The following is a 20,944-nucleotide window of genomic DNA, read 5'->3' on the forward strand; positions in this document are numbered from 1 at the left end:
GCAGTACAATGCCTGTAACGGCATAAACCTATGTTTGGGACACTCCTGCATTTCACAGACTGGAAATTAGTAAACCAGAAGTGATGCCAGAAGCTCCGCGCAACGTATTTTGTCATGTTGATGTCATAAGGAGCTGCGCCATCTTGCTTCACCCAACACAATACATACCCTCCTGTATCCTGGCAACCATATACAGTGGGGCAAAAAAGTATTTGGTCAGCCACCAATTGTGCAAGTTCTCCCACTTAAAAAGATGAGAGAGGCCTGTAGTTGGCATCATAGGTAGACCTCAACGATGAGAGACAAAATGAGAAAAAAAATCCAGACAATCACATTGGCTGATTTGGAAAGAATGTATTTGCAAATTATGGTGGAAAATACGTATTTGGTCACCTACAAACAAGCAAGATTTCTGGCTCTCACAGACCTGTACCTTCTTCTTTAAGAGGCTCCTCTGTCCTGCACTCATTACCTGTATCAATGGCATCTGTTTGAACTTGTTATCAGTATAACAGACACCTGTCCACAACCTCAAACAGTCACACTCCAAACCCCACTATGGTGAAGACAAAAGAGCTGTCGAAGGACACCAGAAACAAAATTGTAGACCTGCACCAGGCTGGGAAGACTGAATCTGCAATAGGCAAGCAGCTTGGTGTGAACAAATCAACTGTGGGAGCGATAATTAGAAAATGGAAGACATACAAGACCACTGATAATCTCCCTCGATCTAGGGCTCCATGCAAGATCTCACCCCATGGGGTCAAAATGATCACAAGAATGGTGAGCAAAAATCCCAGGACCACACGGGGGGACCTAGTGAATGACCTGCAGAGAGCATGGACCAACGTAACAAAGGCTACCATTAGTAACACACTACGCCGCCATGGACTCAGATCCTGCAGTGCCAGACGTGTCCCCCTGCTTAAGCCAGTACATGTCCGGGTCCGTCTGAAGTTTGCTAGAGAGCATTTGGATGATCCAGAAGAGGATTTGGAGAATGTCATATGGTCAGATGAAACCAAAATAGAACCGTTTGGTAGAAACACAACTCGTTGTGTTTGGAGGAGAGAGAATGCTGAGTTGCATCCAAAGAACACCATACCTACTGTGAAGCATGGGGGTGGCAACATCATGCTTTGGGGCTGTTTCTCCGCAAAGGGACCAGGACGACTGATCCATGTACAGGACAGAATGAATGGGGCCATGTATAGTGAGATTTTGAGTGCAAACCTCCTTCCATCAGGAAGGGCATTGAAGATGAAACGTGGCTGGGTCTTCCAACATGACAATGATCCCAAACATACCACCCGGGCAACGAAGGAGTGGCTTCGTAAGAAGCATTTCAAGGTCCTGGAGTGGCCTAGCCAGTCTCCAGAACTCAACCCCATAGAAAACCTTTGGAGGGAGTTGAAAGTCCGTGTTGCCCAGCGATAGCCCCAAAACATCACTGCTCTAGAGGAGATCTGCATGGAGGAATGGGCCAACTTACCAGCAACATTGTGTGCCAACCGTGTGAAGACTTACAGGAAACGTTTGACCTCTGTCATTGCCAACAAAGGATATATAACAAAGTATTGAGATGAACGTTTGATATTGACCAAATACTTATTTTCCACCATAATTTGCAAATAAATTCTTTCCAAATCAGCCAATGTGATTGTCTGGATTTTTTTTCTCATTTTGTCTCTCATAGTTGAGGTCTACCTATGATGCCAATTACAGGCCTCTCTCATCTTTTTAAGTGGGAGAACTTGCACAATTGGTGTCTGACTAAATACTTTTTTGCCCCACTGTATTTGCTAATGGGTAGCCATTTTGACATATAAATTAATAGATTTAACTCCTTGTTATCAAGTATATAAAGTAAACCTCTCCCCCCGGGACCGATGGTAAAGGAAACATGTTACCTTCCTAAGCATATATAAGGCCATATGTTTATTACTCCTGACAAAAGTTCAACATTTTTCATTTGCTTCCATTTTTTTAATGTTCTCCTTGTAAATCTCTTCTTGTGCATTCACTGGAGGACACAGTTGCTGTTTTAGATCATCAGTCGGATGCTAAGTAAAACCAAGAAAATGTAAGCTAGCCCAATGTCAAAGAAACATTTGAAACCATAAAGCATGGAGGGGGAAAGCTCTGAAATTTCAATTGTAGCCATGAGCCTTCATATTGCAGACCCACTCCTCTGCAATCTCCCCCTACCAAACCTCTGCAAAGGTCTGCAAACATCCCTCCACCTGAACGAATGTAAGTGCCCCTTCATTATAAAGATGGCTTGTTCACCAGCTAAGCAGCCTTGGGAGTCCATGGTTTTCACAGAACTGAAGCAAAAGGAGCTGCAGGTTTTTGAACCATGTGCCTCCCTTTCTTTTTAAACAATAACATATTGATGATGAGTGCCCTTGCCTTCTGTTATCTTTTGGATCAAGTCATCCAGACCAGGACCAAACAAACCTTCCCCTTGAAATGGAAAATGCTCCACATGCCTCTTGCAGGGTACCTTCGCGGACCAACACATCAGCCATAGAATCCTGTGCATGTGTACAGACAAAAGCCTCAGACGATGAATTTGTTTTATTGAATCTTTCAGTGAGTCCATACAGAAACTAAAAACATAAGTAAATGTTCCATAATTCTACTTGAATTAGTATCTTCACTAGTAGGATCCCTCCCTCTCGTCATGCAACTAGCCCAGACTTTGAGGCTTTGGCAGACTCCTATAGGTGCAATCACCAGTTCCAAAGCTGCCCCCACCAAGGCAAATAGGGCTTTAAATAAAGCCTCCATATGATTGTCTGAAGCATCCTTGAAATCCTGGACATCATCCAATGGGCACAGCAGTCCCTGCCTCTGCTGCTCCCTTTAGTCCCACTGCTCCTGATGGCAGGCACACTGCTTTCCTGCTCTGTATTAGCCACAAGGGTAGTTATGTTGGCTTCCACCAGGGAGCTCTGTCGCTCTAGTCACTGGCCACACTATGCATACACACTGCTTAATCAACTGGAGTGCAGGGGGGTGGAGAACCATCTTCGCCTCTCACATTTGGCAAACTTCATCAACCTTCGCTTTTGCCATGTAGTGCTCAGGCACTAGTGCTAGTGGTAGTGCTCCAGTTCAGCAGATCCCCAGCTAATTGGTACCCTCATTTAGCAGATTCCCAGGTTGTCAGTACCCTTGCTCAGCAGATCCCCTGCTCCGAAGTACCCCAAACTCTACTGATCCCCTGCTTGTTAGTAACCCCCAGCTTTGCTGATCCCCTGCTCAGTAATAACCCCCAGCTCTGCTGATCCTCTGGTTTGCTGATCTTCCTCTCTCTCTGCACCCCACTCAACCTCCTCTATATTGCTCCCACGCTGCACACGTGACATTGCTAGTTTCTCCTGCTCTGGTCTGCCAGCTCAGCGGATCCTCTGCCACTCAGTCTTCTCTCTCCCGTCCAAGCTTACCTTCCGCTATATTGTTCCCATGATGTGCACCATGTGTGCTGTCTACTAGTTGCTCCACTGTGGACCCCACACACCTTTCTGCTGCTCCACGCTGCACACCAAATGTCTCCACCAGACACTCCCAGAATATATACACATAACCCAGAAGTGACTGCTGATGACATCTTTCTGGTTCGCATCCTGGGATATCTCATACCTGCAATATCTCCAAAACAAAGCGAAGCTAAAGCTAGCCATACATGGGTAGAAAATCATTCAAAAAAAAGTTATTTTTTTTATAAAGATCTGTTGAACGCCTGTGTGGTAACGCCATCATTGTATCGAATTGTTTTCCACATTTGTTGACATATTGATCATTAACAACATAGATGCTACATTTTTTGTCAAATGATCACATGATTCCGGGGTTACATTTTCACATGCACATGTGCTGTAGGTTTTTTCGAACTGTTTACAATTGATTCCACTACAGTTTAGAAAATTGTTTGATTATGCAACAAAATTCCGACATGATGGATCATCCTTTTGGCATAAAACTTTGCATTTCAAGAATCGAAAAGAGCCCAACAACTCGAAATTCGAGTGATCAAGCTTATCAAATGTTTTTTCAAACGATTTTCTATCCATGTATGGCCAGCTTAACTCTGAATAAAAGCCCCTCAAAATCTTTGGACAGGACTGTAAGGTAAGCATTTTATTTAGTGACGGGCTGTATTTAGTGACGGGGTTTTGATTGGCATTCAGAGCACTTTAATCAGTTCACAACCATGCTATAGCCAAAAGACGGCTTTAGCATGGTCGGTTAGTTCTGGGAGGGCATCCATGGACATCCTCCCAGAACCACACCCCCCACGCGCCTCCTGGGGAGAGCACTGCGTGTAATCTGTGATTTTTTTTTTCCAAAATGTTTGGACTTTTTAGTTTGTTTAGCAAAAAATAAAAACCCCAGTGGTGATCAAATACCACCAAAAGAAAGCTCTATTTGTCTAGAAAACAAATTCTAAAAATTTAGCTTGGGTACAGTGTTGCATGATCGCGCAATTGTTATTCAAAGTATGAGAGCGCTGAAAGCTGAAAATTGGTCTGGGCAGGTAGGGGGTAAAAGTGCCTGGTAGGCAAGTGGTTAAAAAAAGAGTGTCCAATGGCACATTTTGAAGCACATGTAAAGGAGTCCTCAATGGTACCACACCCTAAATGCCATCTAAAATGTACCGCACAGATGTGAACCATCCCTTCAGAATGTATAAACCTGAGATTAGAGTGTAAAAATATGATCAAATATTAACCACTTGACAACCAGGCTATAGCCGAATGACGGCTACAGCCCAGTTGTCCAGTTCTGGGTGACATATGATGTCCTCCAACACGTGCCCCTCCGGCACTCTTTGTGATTACTGTGTCGTACGGAAACAGTTGATCACATAAGGTAAGAGACCAATCACAGCAGTCTTTTACCACATGATCATCGGTGTCCAAGGACACCACTGATCACAAAATACAGTTGCCGGTTATTGGCAGTACTTTCTTCACACTGTCACAGCATGAGGAAAGTACTGCCGATAACCGGCAAGTATCACAGAGGACATGTGCACTGATTATCAGTGCAGCCCCAGAAGTGCCCAGCAGTGCTGCCTATCAGTGCCACCTATCATTGCCCATCAGTGCTGCATCATCAGTGCCTCCTCATCAATTCCCACCAGTGCTGCCTATCAGTGCCCATCATTGCCGCCTATCAGTGTCCATCAGTGCTGCATCATCAGTGCCTCCTCCTCAATTCCCACCAGTGCTGCCTCATCAGTGCAGCCTATCAGTGCCCATCAGTGCTGCCTATCATTGCCGCCTCATCAGTGCAGCCTATCATAGATTGTAAGCTCCAAGGAGCAGGCCTCTCCTATCCCTCTTGTATTGAACTGTATTGTTGCTGTATTATCTCCCATTATATTGTAAAGCGCTGAGCAAACTGTTGCCGCTATATAAATCCTGTATAATAATAATCATTGCCGCCTCATCAGTGCCTAAAAGTGCCATCTCATTAGTGCACATCAGTGCCACTTCATCACTGCAACCTATCAGTGCTGTCTCCATCAGTGTAGCCTATCAGTGCCCATCGGTGCAGCCTATCATTGCCGCCTCATCAGTGCAACCTATCAGTGCCGTCTCATCAGAGAAGCCTATCAGTGCCCATCAGTGCTGCCTATCATTGCCGTCTCATCAGTGCAACCTATCAGTGCCGTCTCATCAGAGCAGCTTATCAGTGCCCATCAGTGCTGCCTATCATTGCTGCTTCATCAGTGCAACCTGTCAGTGCCGTCTCATCAGTGCCTATCAGTGCAACCTATCACTGCTGTCTCATCATTGCCCATCAGTGCTGCCTCTCAACGCACATCAGTGAAGGAGAAAAATTACCTGTTTGCAAAATTTTATAATAGAAACAAAGAAAAACATTTTTTTTGCTAATTTTTTTGATTTTTTCATTTGTTTAGCAAAAAATAAAACACCCAGCAGTGACTAAATACCACCAAAAGAAAGCTCTGTGTGAAAAAAATGGTAACAACTTCATATGGGTAAAATGTTGCATGACCGTGCAATTGTCATTCAAAGTGCAACAGCGCTGAAAGCTGTAAACTGGCCTGGGCAGGAAGGGGGTGACAGTGTTCGGTAGGCAAGGGGTTAATAACATTTGTTCCTGTTATCCCTCTCACATCAGGGCACTCTATACACAGACATGAGAGCCATGTAAACGCGCTGGAAGCTTTCTGTCTCAGCCGGCTTGCCGTAGTCGGAACGTGAGTCATGTGACAGGAGAGGACGTCTGCTGAGAGTCAGGCCATCCAACTGATCGTACAGAGGGACAGCCCGGCCAATGGCTCCGCCCACATCTGGCTGCCTATGGGTGAGTGAGCGGCGTTGTGTCTATTAGCTGTCACTCGGAACACTGTGAGTACCACCGATCCTCCATTACCGTGACAGCCCTTGGCTCCTCTCATCCCATAGCTGTGGGCTCCTCTCCTATATCTACACTCTTCCATCACATTACACTGGCAGGGGAGATGACATCACAGCCTCATTAATGTGTATGATTGGGAGTGTGATCTCTGGGGTGGAGGGGCCATTTATAGACAGGGAAGTACAGAGCACATAAGGACATAGACTATTAGGAATGAGAATGATTGCCATCTATATGGGCAGCACAGTGGCTAAATGGTTAGCACTTGTGCCTGGCAGTACTCGGGTCGTTGATTCAAATCCCAACAATGTCACCACCTGCCTGGAGTTTGCATGTTCTCCCTGTGCCTGTTTGGTTTTCCTCCGGGTACTCCGGTTTCCTCCTACACTCCAAATACATGCTGTTAGGTGAATTGGCTCCTGTCTAAATTGTCCCTAGTATGTATGAATGTGAGTTAGGGACCTTAGATTGTACACCCCTTGAGGGTTAGGGACTGATGTACAATATATGTGTAAAGTGCTGCGTAAATTGACAGCGCTGTATAAGTACCTGAAAGAATTCTACATCCTCTCATGATGTCAGTAAGATGAGCCATTTTCAGGGCTATACATCAGTTTCACACTAATCACATAGGAATGACTTCTTGATATACAGGATTTGCTGTAATGAGTCCAGTCATCCATACTAACCAGCCATGTCACTATGGGGAGCTCTGCTGACTTTAGTGTCACATCTCACTGATGTAGAGCCGGGTTCTCCAAACTACAGCCAGCTGCCAGATTGTGTCTGGTCCACATCAGATGTGCTCGGCCTCAGTGGACTTTCATGTAAGAAGGACTTTGATGGGGAACCTGACGTAAGGGTGGACTCTGGTCAGGACTCTGATTTATTGGGAGGCTCTTATGTAAGAATGACTCTGATGGGGACTCTGATTTATTGGGGGCCTCTAATGGGATTTTTGATGTAAGGAGGACTCTGATGGAGACTTTAATGTAAGGAGGACTCTGATGGGGACTTTGATGTGAGTGGGCCTCTGATTTAATGGGGGCCTCTTATGGGGACTTTGATGTAAGGAGGACTTTGATGGTGACCCTGTCGTAAGGATGGACTGTGGTGAGGACTCTGATTTATAGGGGGGGCTCTGATGTAAGGAGGACTCTGATGGGGACTTTGATGTAAGGAGGTACTCTGATGTGGACTTTGATGTAAGGGGGGACTCTGATGGGGGCTCAGATATAAGAGAGGACTCTAGTGGAACTTTGATGTAAGGAGGACTCTGGGGGGGGACTCTGATGTGGACTCAGATATAAGGGAGGACTCTAGTGGAACTTTGATGTAAGGAGGACTCTGCTTGGGACTTTGATCTAAGGGGGGCTCTGATGGGTACCCTGATGTAAAGGAGTACTTTGATGGGACCCCTGATGAAAGGGATGCTCTGATGGGGACTCAGATGTATGGGCAGACTCTAATGGGGACCCTGATGAAAGGAGGGGCTATGATGGGAACCCTGATGTAAGGGAAGACTTTAATGGGAACTCTGATGTAAGGGGTGACTTTAATGGGGACCTTGATGTAAGGGGGGCTCTGATGGTGACCCCGATGGGTACTCAGATGTATGGTTAGACTGTAATGGGGACCCTGATGAAAGGGGGGCTATGATAGGAAGGAGAACTCTGATGGGGACTCAGATGTAAGGAAAGACTCTAATGGAGCCGTGATGTAAGGGCTGACACTGATTAGGAAGGCGCAGACTGAATGTATTTTTGTTAGCCCTTTAATAATGGCTCCCGTTTATTTGGAATGTCTTTCCTTTGTTTTATTGAAGTTCCTTCTCTGTTAGTCTCGTTGAGTCACACAAACTAATTACAAAAAAAAACTCCAAGAAAACATATTCATTCATTCATAAAACTGATTCCTCTTCTTGGCCCATAAATATTTATACAATATGTGATGTGGTTATCGTTCTGAGAAGTTTGGAGACCCTTGTGTAGAGAAATGCCCATCTGTGTGGTTTCCAGTCTTTCTTAGAATGGCCATATACAGGTGAAACTGGAAAAATTAGAATATCGTGCAAAAGTTCATTTATTTCAGTAATGCAACTTAAAAGGTGAAACTAATATATGAGATAGACTCATTACATGCAAAGCAAGATAGTTCAAGCCGTGATTTGTCATAATTGTGATGATTATGGCTTACAGCTCATGAAAACCCCAAATCCACAATCTCAGAAAATTAGAATATTACATGCAATCAATAAAACAAGGATTGTACATAGAACAATATCGGACCTCTGAAAAGTATAAGCATGCATATGTACTCAGTACTTGGTTTGGGCCCCTTTTGCAGCAATTACTGCCTCAATGCGGCGTGGCATGGAAGCTATCAGCCTGTGGCACTGCTGAGGTGTTATGGAAGACCAGGATGCTTCAATAGCGGCCTTCAGCTCTTCTGCATTGTTCGGTCTCATGTCTCTCATCTTTCTCTTGGCAATGCCCCATAGATTCTTTATGGGGTTCAGGTCAAGCGAGTTTGCTGGCCAATCAAGCACAGTAATCCCACGGTCATTGAACCAGGGTTTGTTGCTTTTGGCAGTGTGGGCAGGTGCCAAGTCCTGCTGGAAAATGAAGTCAGCATCCCCATAAAGCTCATCTGTGGAAGGAAGCATGAAGAGCTCCAAAATCTCCTGGTAGACGGCTGCGTTGAATTTGGACTTAATGAAGCACAGTGGACCAACACCAGCAGATGACAAATCAACACAGACTGTGGAAACTTCACACTGGACTTCAGGCATCTTGCAGTGTGTGCCTCTCCATTCTTCCTCCATACTCTGGGTCCTTGGTTTCCAAATGAGATGCAAAAGTTGCTCTCATCAGAAAAGAGGACTTTGGACCACTGAGCAACAGACCAGGTCTGTTTTTCTTTAGCCCAGGTAAGACGCTTCTAACGTTGTTTGTTGTTCAGGAGCGGCTTGACAAGAGGAATATGACATTTGAAGCCCATGTCCAGGATCCGTCTGTGTGTGGTGGCTCTTGATGCACTGACTCCAACCTCAGTCCCCTCCTTGTGAAAGTCCCCAACACTTTTGAATGGCCTTTTCCTGACAATCCTCTCCAGGCTGCGGTCATTCCTGCTGCTTGTGCACCTTTTTCTTCCACACTTTTCCCTTCCACATAACTTTCTATTAATGTGCTTTGATACAGCACTTTGGGAACATCCAACTTCTTTTGCAATTACCTTTTGAGGCTTTCCCTCCTTATGGAGGGTGTCAATGATGGTTTTCTGCACAACTGTCAGGTCAGCAGTCTTTCCCATGATTGTGATTCCTACTGAACCAGACTGAGAGACCATTTAAAGGCTCAGGAACCCTTTGCAGGTGTTATGGCTTAATTAGCTGATTAGAGTGGGACACTTTGAGCCTAGAATATTGCACCTTTTCACAATATTCTAATTTTCTGAGATTGTTGATTTGGGGTTTTCATGAGCTGTAAGCCATAATCATCACAATTATGACAAATCACGGCTTGAACTATCTTGCTTTGCATGTAATGAGTCTATCTCATATATTAGTTTCACCTTTTAAGTTGCATTACTGAAATAAATGAACTTTTGCATGATATTCTAATTTTTAGAGTTTCACCTGTACATGCTTCAATTTTATTATCCAGTCCATGTTTGATGCAATCAAAGCCATTCAATCTGCAAACAATCGAAAAAATCCATAACTTCCCTTCTGATCAGTTTAGACTTAATTTAAATCAGATTCAATCAGTCAGTCAGCCAGGGTGGAAAATTGTTGATGATTTTGTATTGATTAGAAGCACCGAGATGCTTTTGTCTCTGAATACAATTGTACTTTGTTCTATCAGATTATGAGCTGTAAAGGCATGAGAGGTATCCCAATCACCGCACACTATGCAGAGCCCTTTGGAATAGCAGTGATAGTAACCTCAGCTGACTCCGTCTAAGCCACACTCCAATGTGTTTCTTCCACCTCTGGGGTTTAATCATGGAGGATCTTGAACGGGCTGTTGACTAAATATTGATTATTCCTATCTGAAGAGATCAATTGAAAAATAATCAATCATTCATCAAATTGTGTATGGCCAACAATAATAATACGTATAGCCAAAGGGTCTGCATATTAGAAAATCACTATGAGAATGTCTTCAATATACACAAAGGCACAACGAATGATCATAGTATTGGTTGTAATAAAATGATCTCCTATAATCATTAGTGCCATCTAGTGGCCATAATATGGTATTTTTCTGAAATATCTGTTACAAAAATACTACATTATGGAGCTGATGATCAAAAGAAATAATTATATTACAAACAATCATCACTGTCATCATTCAATGTGAATGAGCCCCAAAAGCAGCAAAAGTGATGTATAAAGTTTTATACCGTGCCTAAGTAGACCAATCGTGGGAAGCTTGTGTGAATGTAGTCTAAACTACAGACTACTAGGGCTTGTCTTGGCGTTACATATTCAACACTCACAAACACTTTGGTTATGCCCCTTGGTCTGGGGTTGACGTTTGCGAGTAAAATGGAACAAAAGCCTAAGGGCAGATTTAGAAATGCGTCTACATCTCCCTTGCCTCTGAAAGCTGACTCGTGTTCGGGTCGTGAACCACAGGTTACTGACTGGCAGTGATGAATAAGGTGCCTCATTACTGCCGGGTCTAACCCTGTTCTTGCTGACAAATGTGCCTCAACTGCTTGCATTGCATGTGTTTGCAGGGCGGTCATGGCGTTTCCCCATGTACTTGAATGTGTAGTGTTTGGCGGGCTTGCCATCCGCTGATCACTAGATGCCACGTGAGCTTTGCCACAGGCGCAAAGCATCATTGCCAAGGCATATAAACATCCTGGTGCCTTGTTTATTGCAAATTGGGGAAGGGGGGAGTTGGTGAGTGGCAAAAATGCATCTCAACCGTGCATTTTTACTGCCCCCCTACTGCAGGTTTTAAAAAAGTCCAACTTATATTACAGTGCCTATTTTGAAACCACATTTAATAATCCCTAAAGCCTAATTCACATGGGCTTCAGCTTGTATAAGAGCGGTACCCCTTGTATACCTGAGGTACCCCTGATGTGTAAGCTGACAATTACTATAGTAGTTTGTGACCACTGCGATCTTAAGGTCCTGTGGCAAGTGGCTCTCCTTCTGCTTACTAAACACAGGGGGTCACTTGATTGCCATTGACTCCATTCATAAAAGCTTTGTTTTTCTTAATGAATACAAGGCGTTCTCTGAATGGAAAAGATGGAGATCATGACATTGCCTTCCCACCTCTCCACCCCATCTAATTAGAGAATACTTTGCATTCATTGAGGAATATACAAGGCACTCTGTTAATTGCATCCATGGCAAGCAAGCATCATCTCAATCTCAATGAGTGCATGAATCTGTGAATGGATGGGGTGGAGAGGTGAGCTGTAACGCCACCTTGTCCAGTCTGAGAATGCCTTATATTCATTCGAAGAAATACAAGGATTTTTATGAATGGAGGCAGTGCCAAATTAGCAACCCTTTGTGTTCACTATGCAGCAAGGAAGCTGCTCACCATAGATCATCATGATCTCCACTTTGTCCAATCAAAAAATGCCATTACACCGTTGAGAAAAATGCAAGGCATTCTATGAATGCAGCAGTGCCAAGTGAGTGATCCTCTATGGAACCCATAATACAGAGGCGATCACTGGAATAGGTGATTCCAGTGATCACCCATAATACAGAGGCGACTACTGGGGTGATTCTCTGCTTCCACAACAGTCACACAGGTATGGAATTTGCATACTGACAGTGGGGTGGATTTACTAAAACTGGAGAGCGCAAACTCTGGTGCAGCTCTGCATAGAAACCAATAAGCTTCCAGGTTTTATTGTCAAAGCTTAATAAAACAAGCTGAAGCTAGAAGCTGATTGGCTACCATGCACAGCTGCACCAGATTTTGCAGTCTCTAGTTAGCCTGCATTTCATGCATGGGTGTTTTGAATCGCAGGCAGAATTTAAATGCAAAAATGTGGAACCGTGTGTTAAGGTGCCATTCATTTTAGTGACACCTGGAATCGCGGTCGCTCTGCAATCACGGCAAACCGCGTCGCGTGAAGCTTGTTGACCAAAAGAAGTTCCTGATTTATTGCACTGGAACTGCAACGCATTTTCAAGCAGCCTGAACACACGGTTCCGCAATTTGTCATTTTAGCATTTAGGCTCCATTCACACCTATGCAGTTTGCTTTTTGTCCATTTTGCAGAGCTTTTCGCAGTTCGTTTTGCGTTTTTCTACATGCCATTTTGCTGTGATTTTGCTGGATTTTGTGTTTTTGTTCAGCTTTTTTTTTTTTTTTTTTTTAAAGTGGAATTTTTTTTTTTTTTTTTTTTGCTGGGCAGAATAAAAATGCAAAATGCAAATCGTGGCAAAAATGCAGCCAAAACGCACTACCAAAGCTTAATAGAACAAGCTGAAGTTAGAAGCTGATTGGTTACCATGCACAGCTGCACCAGATTTTGCACTCTCCAGTTAGGTTGCATTAGGTTGCATTCACGCATGGGTGTTTTGAATCGCAGGCAGAATCTAAATGCTAAAATGCGGAACCGTGCGTTCAGGTGCCATTCATTTTAGTGACACTTGAAATCTCGGTCGCTGTGCAATCATGGCAAACCACATCGCGTGAAGCTTGTTGACCAAAAGAAGTCGCGCTGGAACCGCAACACATTTTCAAGCAACCTGAACACGGTTCCGCAATTTTTTATTTTCGCATTTAGGCTCTGTTCACACCTATGCAGTTTGCAAAAGGCACTGCGAAATGGACAAAAAGCAGTTTGTTTCTGCGTTTTCTACATGCCATCTTGCTGTGATTTTGCTGCATTTTTGTTCAGTTTTTTTTTTTAAAGTGGAATTTTTTTTTTTTTTTCTTTGCTGGGCAGAATAAAAATGCAAATGCAAATTGTGGCAAAAATGGAGCCAAAATGCACTACCATGCATTTCAACAGATTCTCCATTAAACTCTATTGTAGCAAAAACACTGCTTTTTGCTTTAAAAAAAAGTCTCTGACCCTTTCCAAAAATGCAGCAGCTCAAAAAAGCATAGATGTGAGCATGGCCCATAGGAAACCATGTTAAATGGACTGTAGTGCGTTTCTGCAAAAAGCACTAAAAAACGCATTGGTGTGAACAGAGCCTCAGATTCTGCCTGATTTGTCATTTTTAGCAGTGTTTGAAATTGCAGGCGGAAGTGCCGCGATTCTGCTCACGATTCACAACGCCCGTGTGTGAATGCAGCCTAAATCAAACCCATGGTGTTAAGCTGGAACAATGTAACCATGAAATACAAAGGATAGCAGAAGCTTTAATGATTTTCCAGTTGTGGATTACTCAATACATGATTCAGGCTAATAAAATCTGCCATATGACCTCGTTGTCAGCAATGTGCTTCATGTTGTTGACTTGAGTTCCAGATTTCAAAAAATAAGCGTGTCGTCGTTGTGCATGCCGGCAGGTGCAGCCGTTCTGCCCCTTTCCATTCTTGTATGACCTTATTCCTAGAACTATGCCATGACTAGGCTTCAGCACTGAGAAACTCAATGATCTAGTACGTGCTACTCCGCTCTGGAAACACATCTGTGTACTGAAGGGGCTGAGAGGTGTGCACTTGCTTCTGAGTCATGATTGGTGGATCAGAAAAGGACGCTCCTTTCAGAGATATGAAACCTGACCAGTTACTAATAAATCTTTGTCCGCGAGGCTGCTGAATTCCATCACACCGTGTTCACTGTACAATGTAATCTAGGAAAATCAGCCTTACTATTTCTCAGCAGTCTTAACAGTGTCAAAATATTTGTTCTGTGCCATTTTAATACTAGTTTCAAAAATATTGCTGAAATCTTAACCACTTGCCCTCCAGAGGATTCACTCCCTTCCTGACCAGGCTATTTTTTGTGATACGTTGCGTTAATTTAACTGAGAATTGCGCAGTCATGCAACACTGCACCAAAATGAAATGTATGTCCTTTTTGTTTCCCACAAATAGAGCTTTCTTTCGGTGGTATTTGATTGCCTCTGCCATTTTTATTTTCTTTTTTATGCTATAAACAAAAAAAACAACAATTTTGAAAAAAAAAATATATATATATTTTTGTCTTTTTGCTATAAAATCTATCCAGTAAAAATTTTTTTAAAAAAAATCAATGTATTCCGCTACATGTCTTTGCTAAAAAAAAATTCCAATACGTATAAATTAATTGGTTTACGTGAAAGTTATAGCGTCTACAAATGGCAGTATATATACTGGAATTTAAATTTTTTTATACTAGTAATGGCAGCGATCAGCGATTTATGGTGGACTGCGGAGGGTATTCTGACACTGAGGGGGAGTGGATTAAATGCCATTGACATCCCAGTGACACTAATACAGTGATCGGTGCTAATAAAAAGCACTGCCGCTGTACTAATGACACTGGTCAGGAAGGGGTTAACATCTGGGGCGATCAAAGGGTTTACTGTGTGTGTTTTACTAGGGAAACATGCTGCTGTGTATTTCTCTGCTGTGCAGAGCAATACACAGCAGCATGTTACTGCTGGCAGGAGAGAGGCCTGTGTTTACACACTGATCTCTCCCTGTCAGTGATAGTCAGCGACCACTGAGTGCCGGCATGGAATCGCCAACCGAGAACCAGTGATCGACATCTGTGGCCGCCAATTGCGGCGCGGGTAGGGCAGCATGCGCACCCCACTACCCAGAAAGCAAAATGACGTGTATATATAAGTGATTTTGCGCAGCCCTGCTGCCTTGTAGCAGTAATTCTGATATAGGGCAGTAGGGAAACGGTTAATAGTTGTGAAAGTGTTCAAGGGGGGAATATTCCACACACTGCTGTTGGTTTCCAGATCCTTTAATATAATAGTGTAATGCTTTTTACTTTTGTGCTGGTGGGCTATTAAATACATGACATTATTTTTTAGGCTTCATGCACACAGCTTTTCCTAAACTGACGTTTTTGAGATTTCTGGAATCTTTTGCCTAAGCCTCGTTTCACATTGAATGCGGCTTTGAAATCGAATTACTTCACAAGTGGCGTGATTTCAAAACCGCTGTTAAGTGCGATTTTATGTGCAGCTTGCCTAACATCTGTGTGACTTTATGTGCAGACATCTATGCAAGTTGCACATGAAAGCAACAAAAATAGTGCAGAAATCTTTTTTCAAAATCAGTGCCGCCCCACAAAGTCACGCCGATCTGAACGGTTCCATAGGCACAAATAGGGTGAGACTTGTCATGTGATTTTGAACTGTAAAATCCCATGACAAATCACGTTGGTGTGAATGGGGACTAAACCTCTGAATGTACTTCAAAAAAAGCCACACAAAGGCTTTTAGAGGAGTTTAGGAGCGGCAGTTTTTAGAGGTAGTCAAAGCTCCTTCTGAATGCAGAAGAATCGCATTTAGGAGAGGAGCTTTTGGGCATAAAAAATGCCAAACCTAGCTAAATGTGTCTAAATGTATCTAAGTGCTAGGTGTGTTTATCTTAGTGACCAGAACAAATTACAATTCTGGCTAATTAAATAAATAAATGCCAAAAGCACCTAAACACCTTTTGGAAAAACGTGGACTAGGTATGTTTTTAACGCTGATTTTATTCTCTGAGGAAAAGCAGCATTTACAATAAACCAGTGTGCATGAAGCTTTAGAAATCAAAACATTTTGATTTTACCTTGTAGTGGAAACAGGAAGTTGTCCTTTCCCCTTTGTACAAAGGGACCAGTTAGCTGCAGCAATACATGAACATAGGGGAATTGATAAGCCATGACGCTGCACACTGCCGCCACATTATGTGAACCCCTAATTAAAAAAAAAAGCAAAAAAACAGGAAATATAACTATACAAACAACAAAACATTTGAAAGTTTACACTTTTAAAAGATAACAGGTTACAGAAATAATTGTCTCCATTTCTCAACAGAGGAGCCAAAACTTGTAGACATTTCTACAGGCTGCAGAGTTTTGGTGGTCACGATGGCAGCTGTCACACTGTAAATCCCCCCTTGACCAGCAGAATTGATTCAATGACAACAGCTTTTTCTCCTTCCTAATCTTCCTAAATTTGGGAGGCAGGCAAGAAGTGTAACCATATATAGTAAACAACAGCAGGGAGGTAGACGTGTAATTCTGGAATGCAGTATATAAATGGCACGTCAGAAAATACACTGAAGCGATCCATGTGCCAGTGCATGGATTTGCTGATCATTGGACAGTTCAGATCACTGTCACAATGTACAGCATTAGTCAGTGTGGCTCTGTACCTTGTGATTGTTGTGAACCAATCACAGCCATCACAAGTGTAAATACTAGCAGTGTTGTTATACATTCAGCCCATTTATAACAATGCTTTTAACAATTTAAAACCATTCAGCCCATTTCTATTGTGAATAGGAGGATTGGCAGATTGAAGGTGGTGGGTCTTAAAATGCCACTGACCACCTACTGTATAGTAATTGGATTTTTGTGGGACAGATAGGGGGTTAAAGTGGCATTAACCATCAATGATTGTGGGATTTTTTTATTTTATTTTTTGGGGGGGGGGGGGGGCATTTGCAAAGTAAAAACAAGTTGGCACTAAAACGTAAAAACAACAAAGAAAAACACACACACATTGTATAAAGGTCAACTACTGGTGGGTAACTGTAAGGTCTCATGCTCAGGGACATCTAGAGGCTGCCAAGTCCTCTATTATAAAATCCCTGCTGCACAGTTCCAGGGAACTGCAGGTGCAACGCACAGTTGCACATACCAGCAAATGACTGTATGTGGCTATACTTGCATAAACACCATTGGCTTCTGCAGATGCAGCCAGTGGTTCCCCAAAACACAAAAGTGGCTTGTTTATGGAAAGAAGGCTTCAATTATTTTTATTATTATTATACAGTATTTATATAGCGCCAAAGGGTATGCTCAGCGCTGTACAGTAGCAAGGGGGACAGAACATGAGACAAGACAGTAACAATACAATACACGAGGGGTTCGAGGGCCCTGCTCTTTCGAGCTTACAATCTAGGAGGGAGGGGAAGGTGGCACAGGAGGAGATGGCTATGGGGGATGGAGAGGCGGGAGGAGTGGAAGAGGTTAGTTGTTAGGTGAGGTCGGGTGTTAGGTGAGGTTGGGGTAGGCTTCCCTGAAGAGGAGGGTTTTCAGGGTGCGCCTGAAGGTGAGGAGGGTAGGCGACAGTCTGATGGATTGGGGTAGGGAGTTCCAGAGGATGGGGGAAGTCCTGGAGAAGACCTGCAATCGGGCGTGGGAGGAGGAGACCAGGGAGCTAGAGAGTAGGAGGTCCTGTGAGGAGCGGAGGGAACGGGTAGGGTAGTATTTGGGTATCAGGTCAGTAATGTAGTTTGGGGCGGCATTGTGAATGGCTTTGTAGGTCAGAGTTAGCAGTTTGAATTTGATGCTTTGGGCAATCAGGAGCCAATGAAGGGATTGGCAGAGGGGGGAGGCAGATGTGGAGCGGTTGGTGAGGTGGATGAGTCTAGCCGCAGAATTTAGGATCGACTGGGAGGAGATGGCGCTGTTTTGGGTAGGCCGGTGAGAAGGGAATTGCAATAGTCCAGGCGTGAGATGATGAGGGAGTGTACGAGTTGTTTGGTGGTGTCTGGGGTGAGGAATGTGCGTATCTTGGAGATGTTGCGGAGGTGGAGCCTGCAAGATCTAGATAGCAGTTGGATGTGGGGTAGGAAGGAGAGGTGGGAGTCCAGGGTGAATGTTTACAGCCACATACAGCTATTTGCTCGTATGGGCACCTGCATCTAACTGGACTTTTACAGCATCTAGACATTTGTATGTTTAGAAAATCACAAAAACATGTTTGCCATTCCTTCCCCCAAATCATTTAAAAGTTACACTATATTCCTCAGATCATACAGACATTTATGAAAGCAATGTGCAAACATTTCTGAAGGAAGAACAGTCCATTGGAGCCAATTGGCTGCTTGAAAATTTTTGGCAAAAAAATAGTTGCTATAGGGAACACAGCCTGCCTGATAACACCCAAAATATTTTCAGGGTAATACATCAGCAGAGTTTCTCAATCAGAGTTCCATGGAACCCTAGGGTTCTTTCATACGTTACTAGGGTTTCTTTAAGCAATGAGCAATTCCTGCTTCTCAGATAAGTTCCCACTGACACTGTTGATCTTGTTTAGCTATCTAAGGGGGTAATTTGTCCCAATGACAACAAATGTAAGAAGCATTCTTCCCGCTGACCATCACACTAATGTACCTTGAGTTGTAGGTATAACAATTTTTAGCAGGAGTTCCCTGAGATCAGGAAGTTATTTCAAGGGTTCCCCTGTGTTGAAAGGGTTGAGAGAGGCTGGATTAGAGTGACGCCATGTCTTTAACCTGTTTGATTTCTTATTTCAGATGATTGTAAACCTACTACACCAAATTAGTTGTACCTCCTAAGTAATGTCCATGGTGTTGTTATTGGATACATATCTTTATGTGGTGGCTTCCAGAAGAAGTATCTGGAGAAAAGCTGATTTAAATCTTATATACTACTGCTGCCCAAGAAATTGCTATACAAGTATTAAGACAAAGCAATGCAAGCTGCTACACAGAAAAGCTGAACAAAGGAGATTAATTCATACTAATAACCAAACAGGTGCATACTTGAAACATTTTAGACTTGGCACTGTTTCTTCAAAGGCATTATCAATAGCAACGAAGTCTATGTCACGAATCAAGAATACTTTGGACTCTGTCACTAAAGCTGTATCAAGCACCCACAGTGATTTAATTTCACGGATTGTACGCCCGAAGCCAAATCCAGCTAGTGCTAGCAAAGAGGAAAATGTCCAGGTAGCTGAAGTCGGTGCCACACAGGGCGAGTTTCCTGAAGATAAAACTAAGGACAATGATAAAGAACCACTCATAACTACTTCTACAGAAGCTACCTCTCATCTCAACCAAACCATCCCTGTGGAATCTCTACATGAAGGCACTGACTCCAGGACAAGTCTCTTCCATCCTAGCTATCTCACTACTAATTTTGGGGAAACTTACAATTTCTTGGCCAATCATATAAACACCTACTTTGCTCATAACATCAGTATGGAAAAAGATAAAGCTTCACCGGATGAAAAATGCCAGATTGAAATAAATGGTTATAAGGAAAAAGATCTTTTGCCTACGACAGAAGACGCAACAGTTTCTACCAAAAAGAGCATTTCAAACTTTCTGTCTAATCAGTCCACTAATGTTCATGCCTTCGTGGGAAGCTACCTTGGAGGCCTTGTTCCAAAACTGAAAGCAGACCAGAAGAACATGATCGAGGAGAAAGGGAAAGAACAAGAGGCAGAGGATACAGAGAGGAAAAATGAGCAAGAAATGACTAAAGACAAAACAGCAGATGACAAAGCCAAGAGACTATCTCTACAGAGAGAAAAGGTGAGTTCAGGAATGAAAAAAAACAAAACACATTCATACTCGCCTGCATCTGTCCCCCGTGCCACTAAGACCAATAACTGAGCGATCGATGACCACTGATCACTCAGTTCTCCGTTTCCAATGAGCAGAGAGCCAGTGACTGTCAGCCACCAGTCCTTCGCTCTGCCCCTCCAGTGCTCACTGGTGTGTGGGGTTGTGGAGGGTGTAGGAGCGGTGATTCGCTGCCGGTCCAGACATCTGCATTGATCCCACCATTAAAGTCATGATCTTTTCAGAGCCTGTACCAGCTCAGTGACCTGAGCTAACAGTGTACTAGAGCTCGCTGTCAGCTGAATACGGGTCACGGGCGTGCAGAACGAAGTGCACTCCTGTGATCTACAGGAGAAGTAGGGCCAAAAGAGCTTTGACCATACTTCTTCTTTAAAAAAACGAAACTCTGGAAGTGAGTTCAGTATGAAGTGATTTGTAGCTCATTTTTGCGTTCTCTTGCATCCACTGAATAAGTTTTACTCTCTTTGGATTCCCATCAAACACAATGACTACCCACCAACTGAAAGAATTATATACGTTTAGAAACAACTATACACAGACTGTTCCTTTATTTAACCCCATCTGATGGTGTGCAGATCTGAGTGTATGAATTTATCATTGTAGTTTGCCATCCATCTTGCCTAATGAGGCTGCTGCTGCTCAGCTGGATCTCTGCAAATGTGGTGTCTGGTCATGCCCTGAACACTTTGGTAGAGATGTACTTTATCTTTGTTCCACTTTTTAGAACAACTCTTTAAGGCAACATAAAATTACTAACTGTGCATATCTATCATTTTATTGTGCTAAGCATCTAAAACATCATTGCCATCCATAAAAGGGGCATCTGCTGTCATAATGCAGTAAACAAATGCACTCGGATGCTGCCATATTTGTGTAGATCTATTGTTTTGCGGGGAACAGATTCAAAGAGAATTCCAGTGCTGAATGCCATGTAGGCCAGCCATTGCTGACATGTGCATGTTCAATCTGTTCCTCGCAATATGACGCAAATTGGAAACATTGTATGTCTGCAACAGTATTATGAGGGATATGAGCAATCATTGGTT

The 20,944-nt window shown here is 43.3% G+C and overlaps 1 protein-coding gene across 2 annotated transcripts in view; it reads left to right on the forward strand.

The window, feature by feature from the left end:
• Positions 1–6,246: 6,246 nt before the first annotated feature.
• The window catches only part of PNPLA8 (patatin like domain 8, phospholipase A2), an 80,998-nt gene continuing 66,300 nt past the window's right edge, over positions 6,247–20,944 (forward strand). Inside the window, exons 1-2 of one of the 2 annotated variants that reach the window (XM_089673967.1) lie at positions 6,247–6,345; positions 18,822–19,847. In XM_089673967.1, coding sequence (XP_089530093.1) covers positions 18,867–19,847 — 981 coding nt within the window. In that variant the 5' untranslated portion in view covers positions 6,247–6,345; positions 18,822–18,866. Of the gene's footprint in view, positions 6,390–18,821; positions 19,848–20,944 lie in introns of both variants that reach the window. The other variant, XM_089673966.1, reaches the window with a different exon arrangement.

Source organism: Staurois parvus, unplaced genomic scaffold (genome assembly GCF_062004578.1).
Source record: "Staurois parvus isolate SC_StPar_1 unplaced genomic scaffold, SC_StPar_1.0 ptg000147l, whole genome shotgun sequence".
Taxonomy (NCBI): Eukaryota; Metazoa; Chordata; class Amphibia; order Anura; family Ranidae; genus Staurois; species Staurois parvus.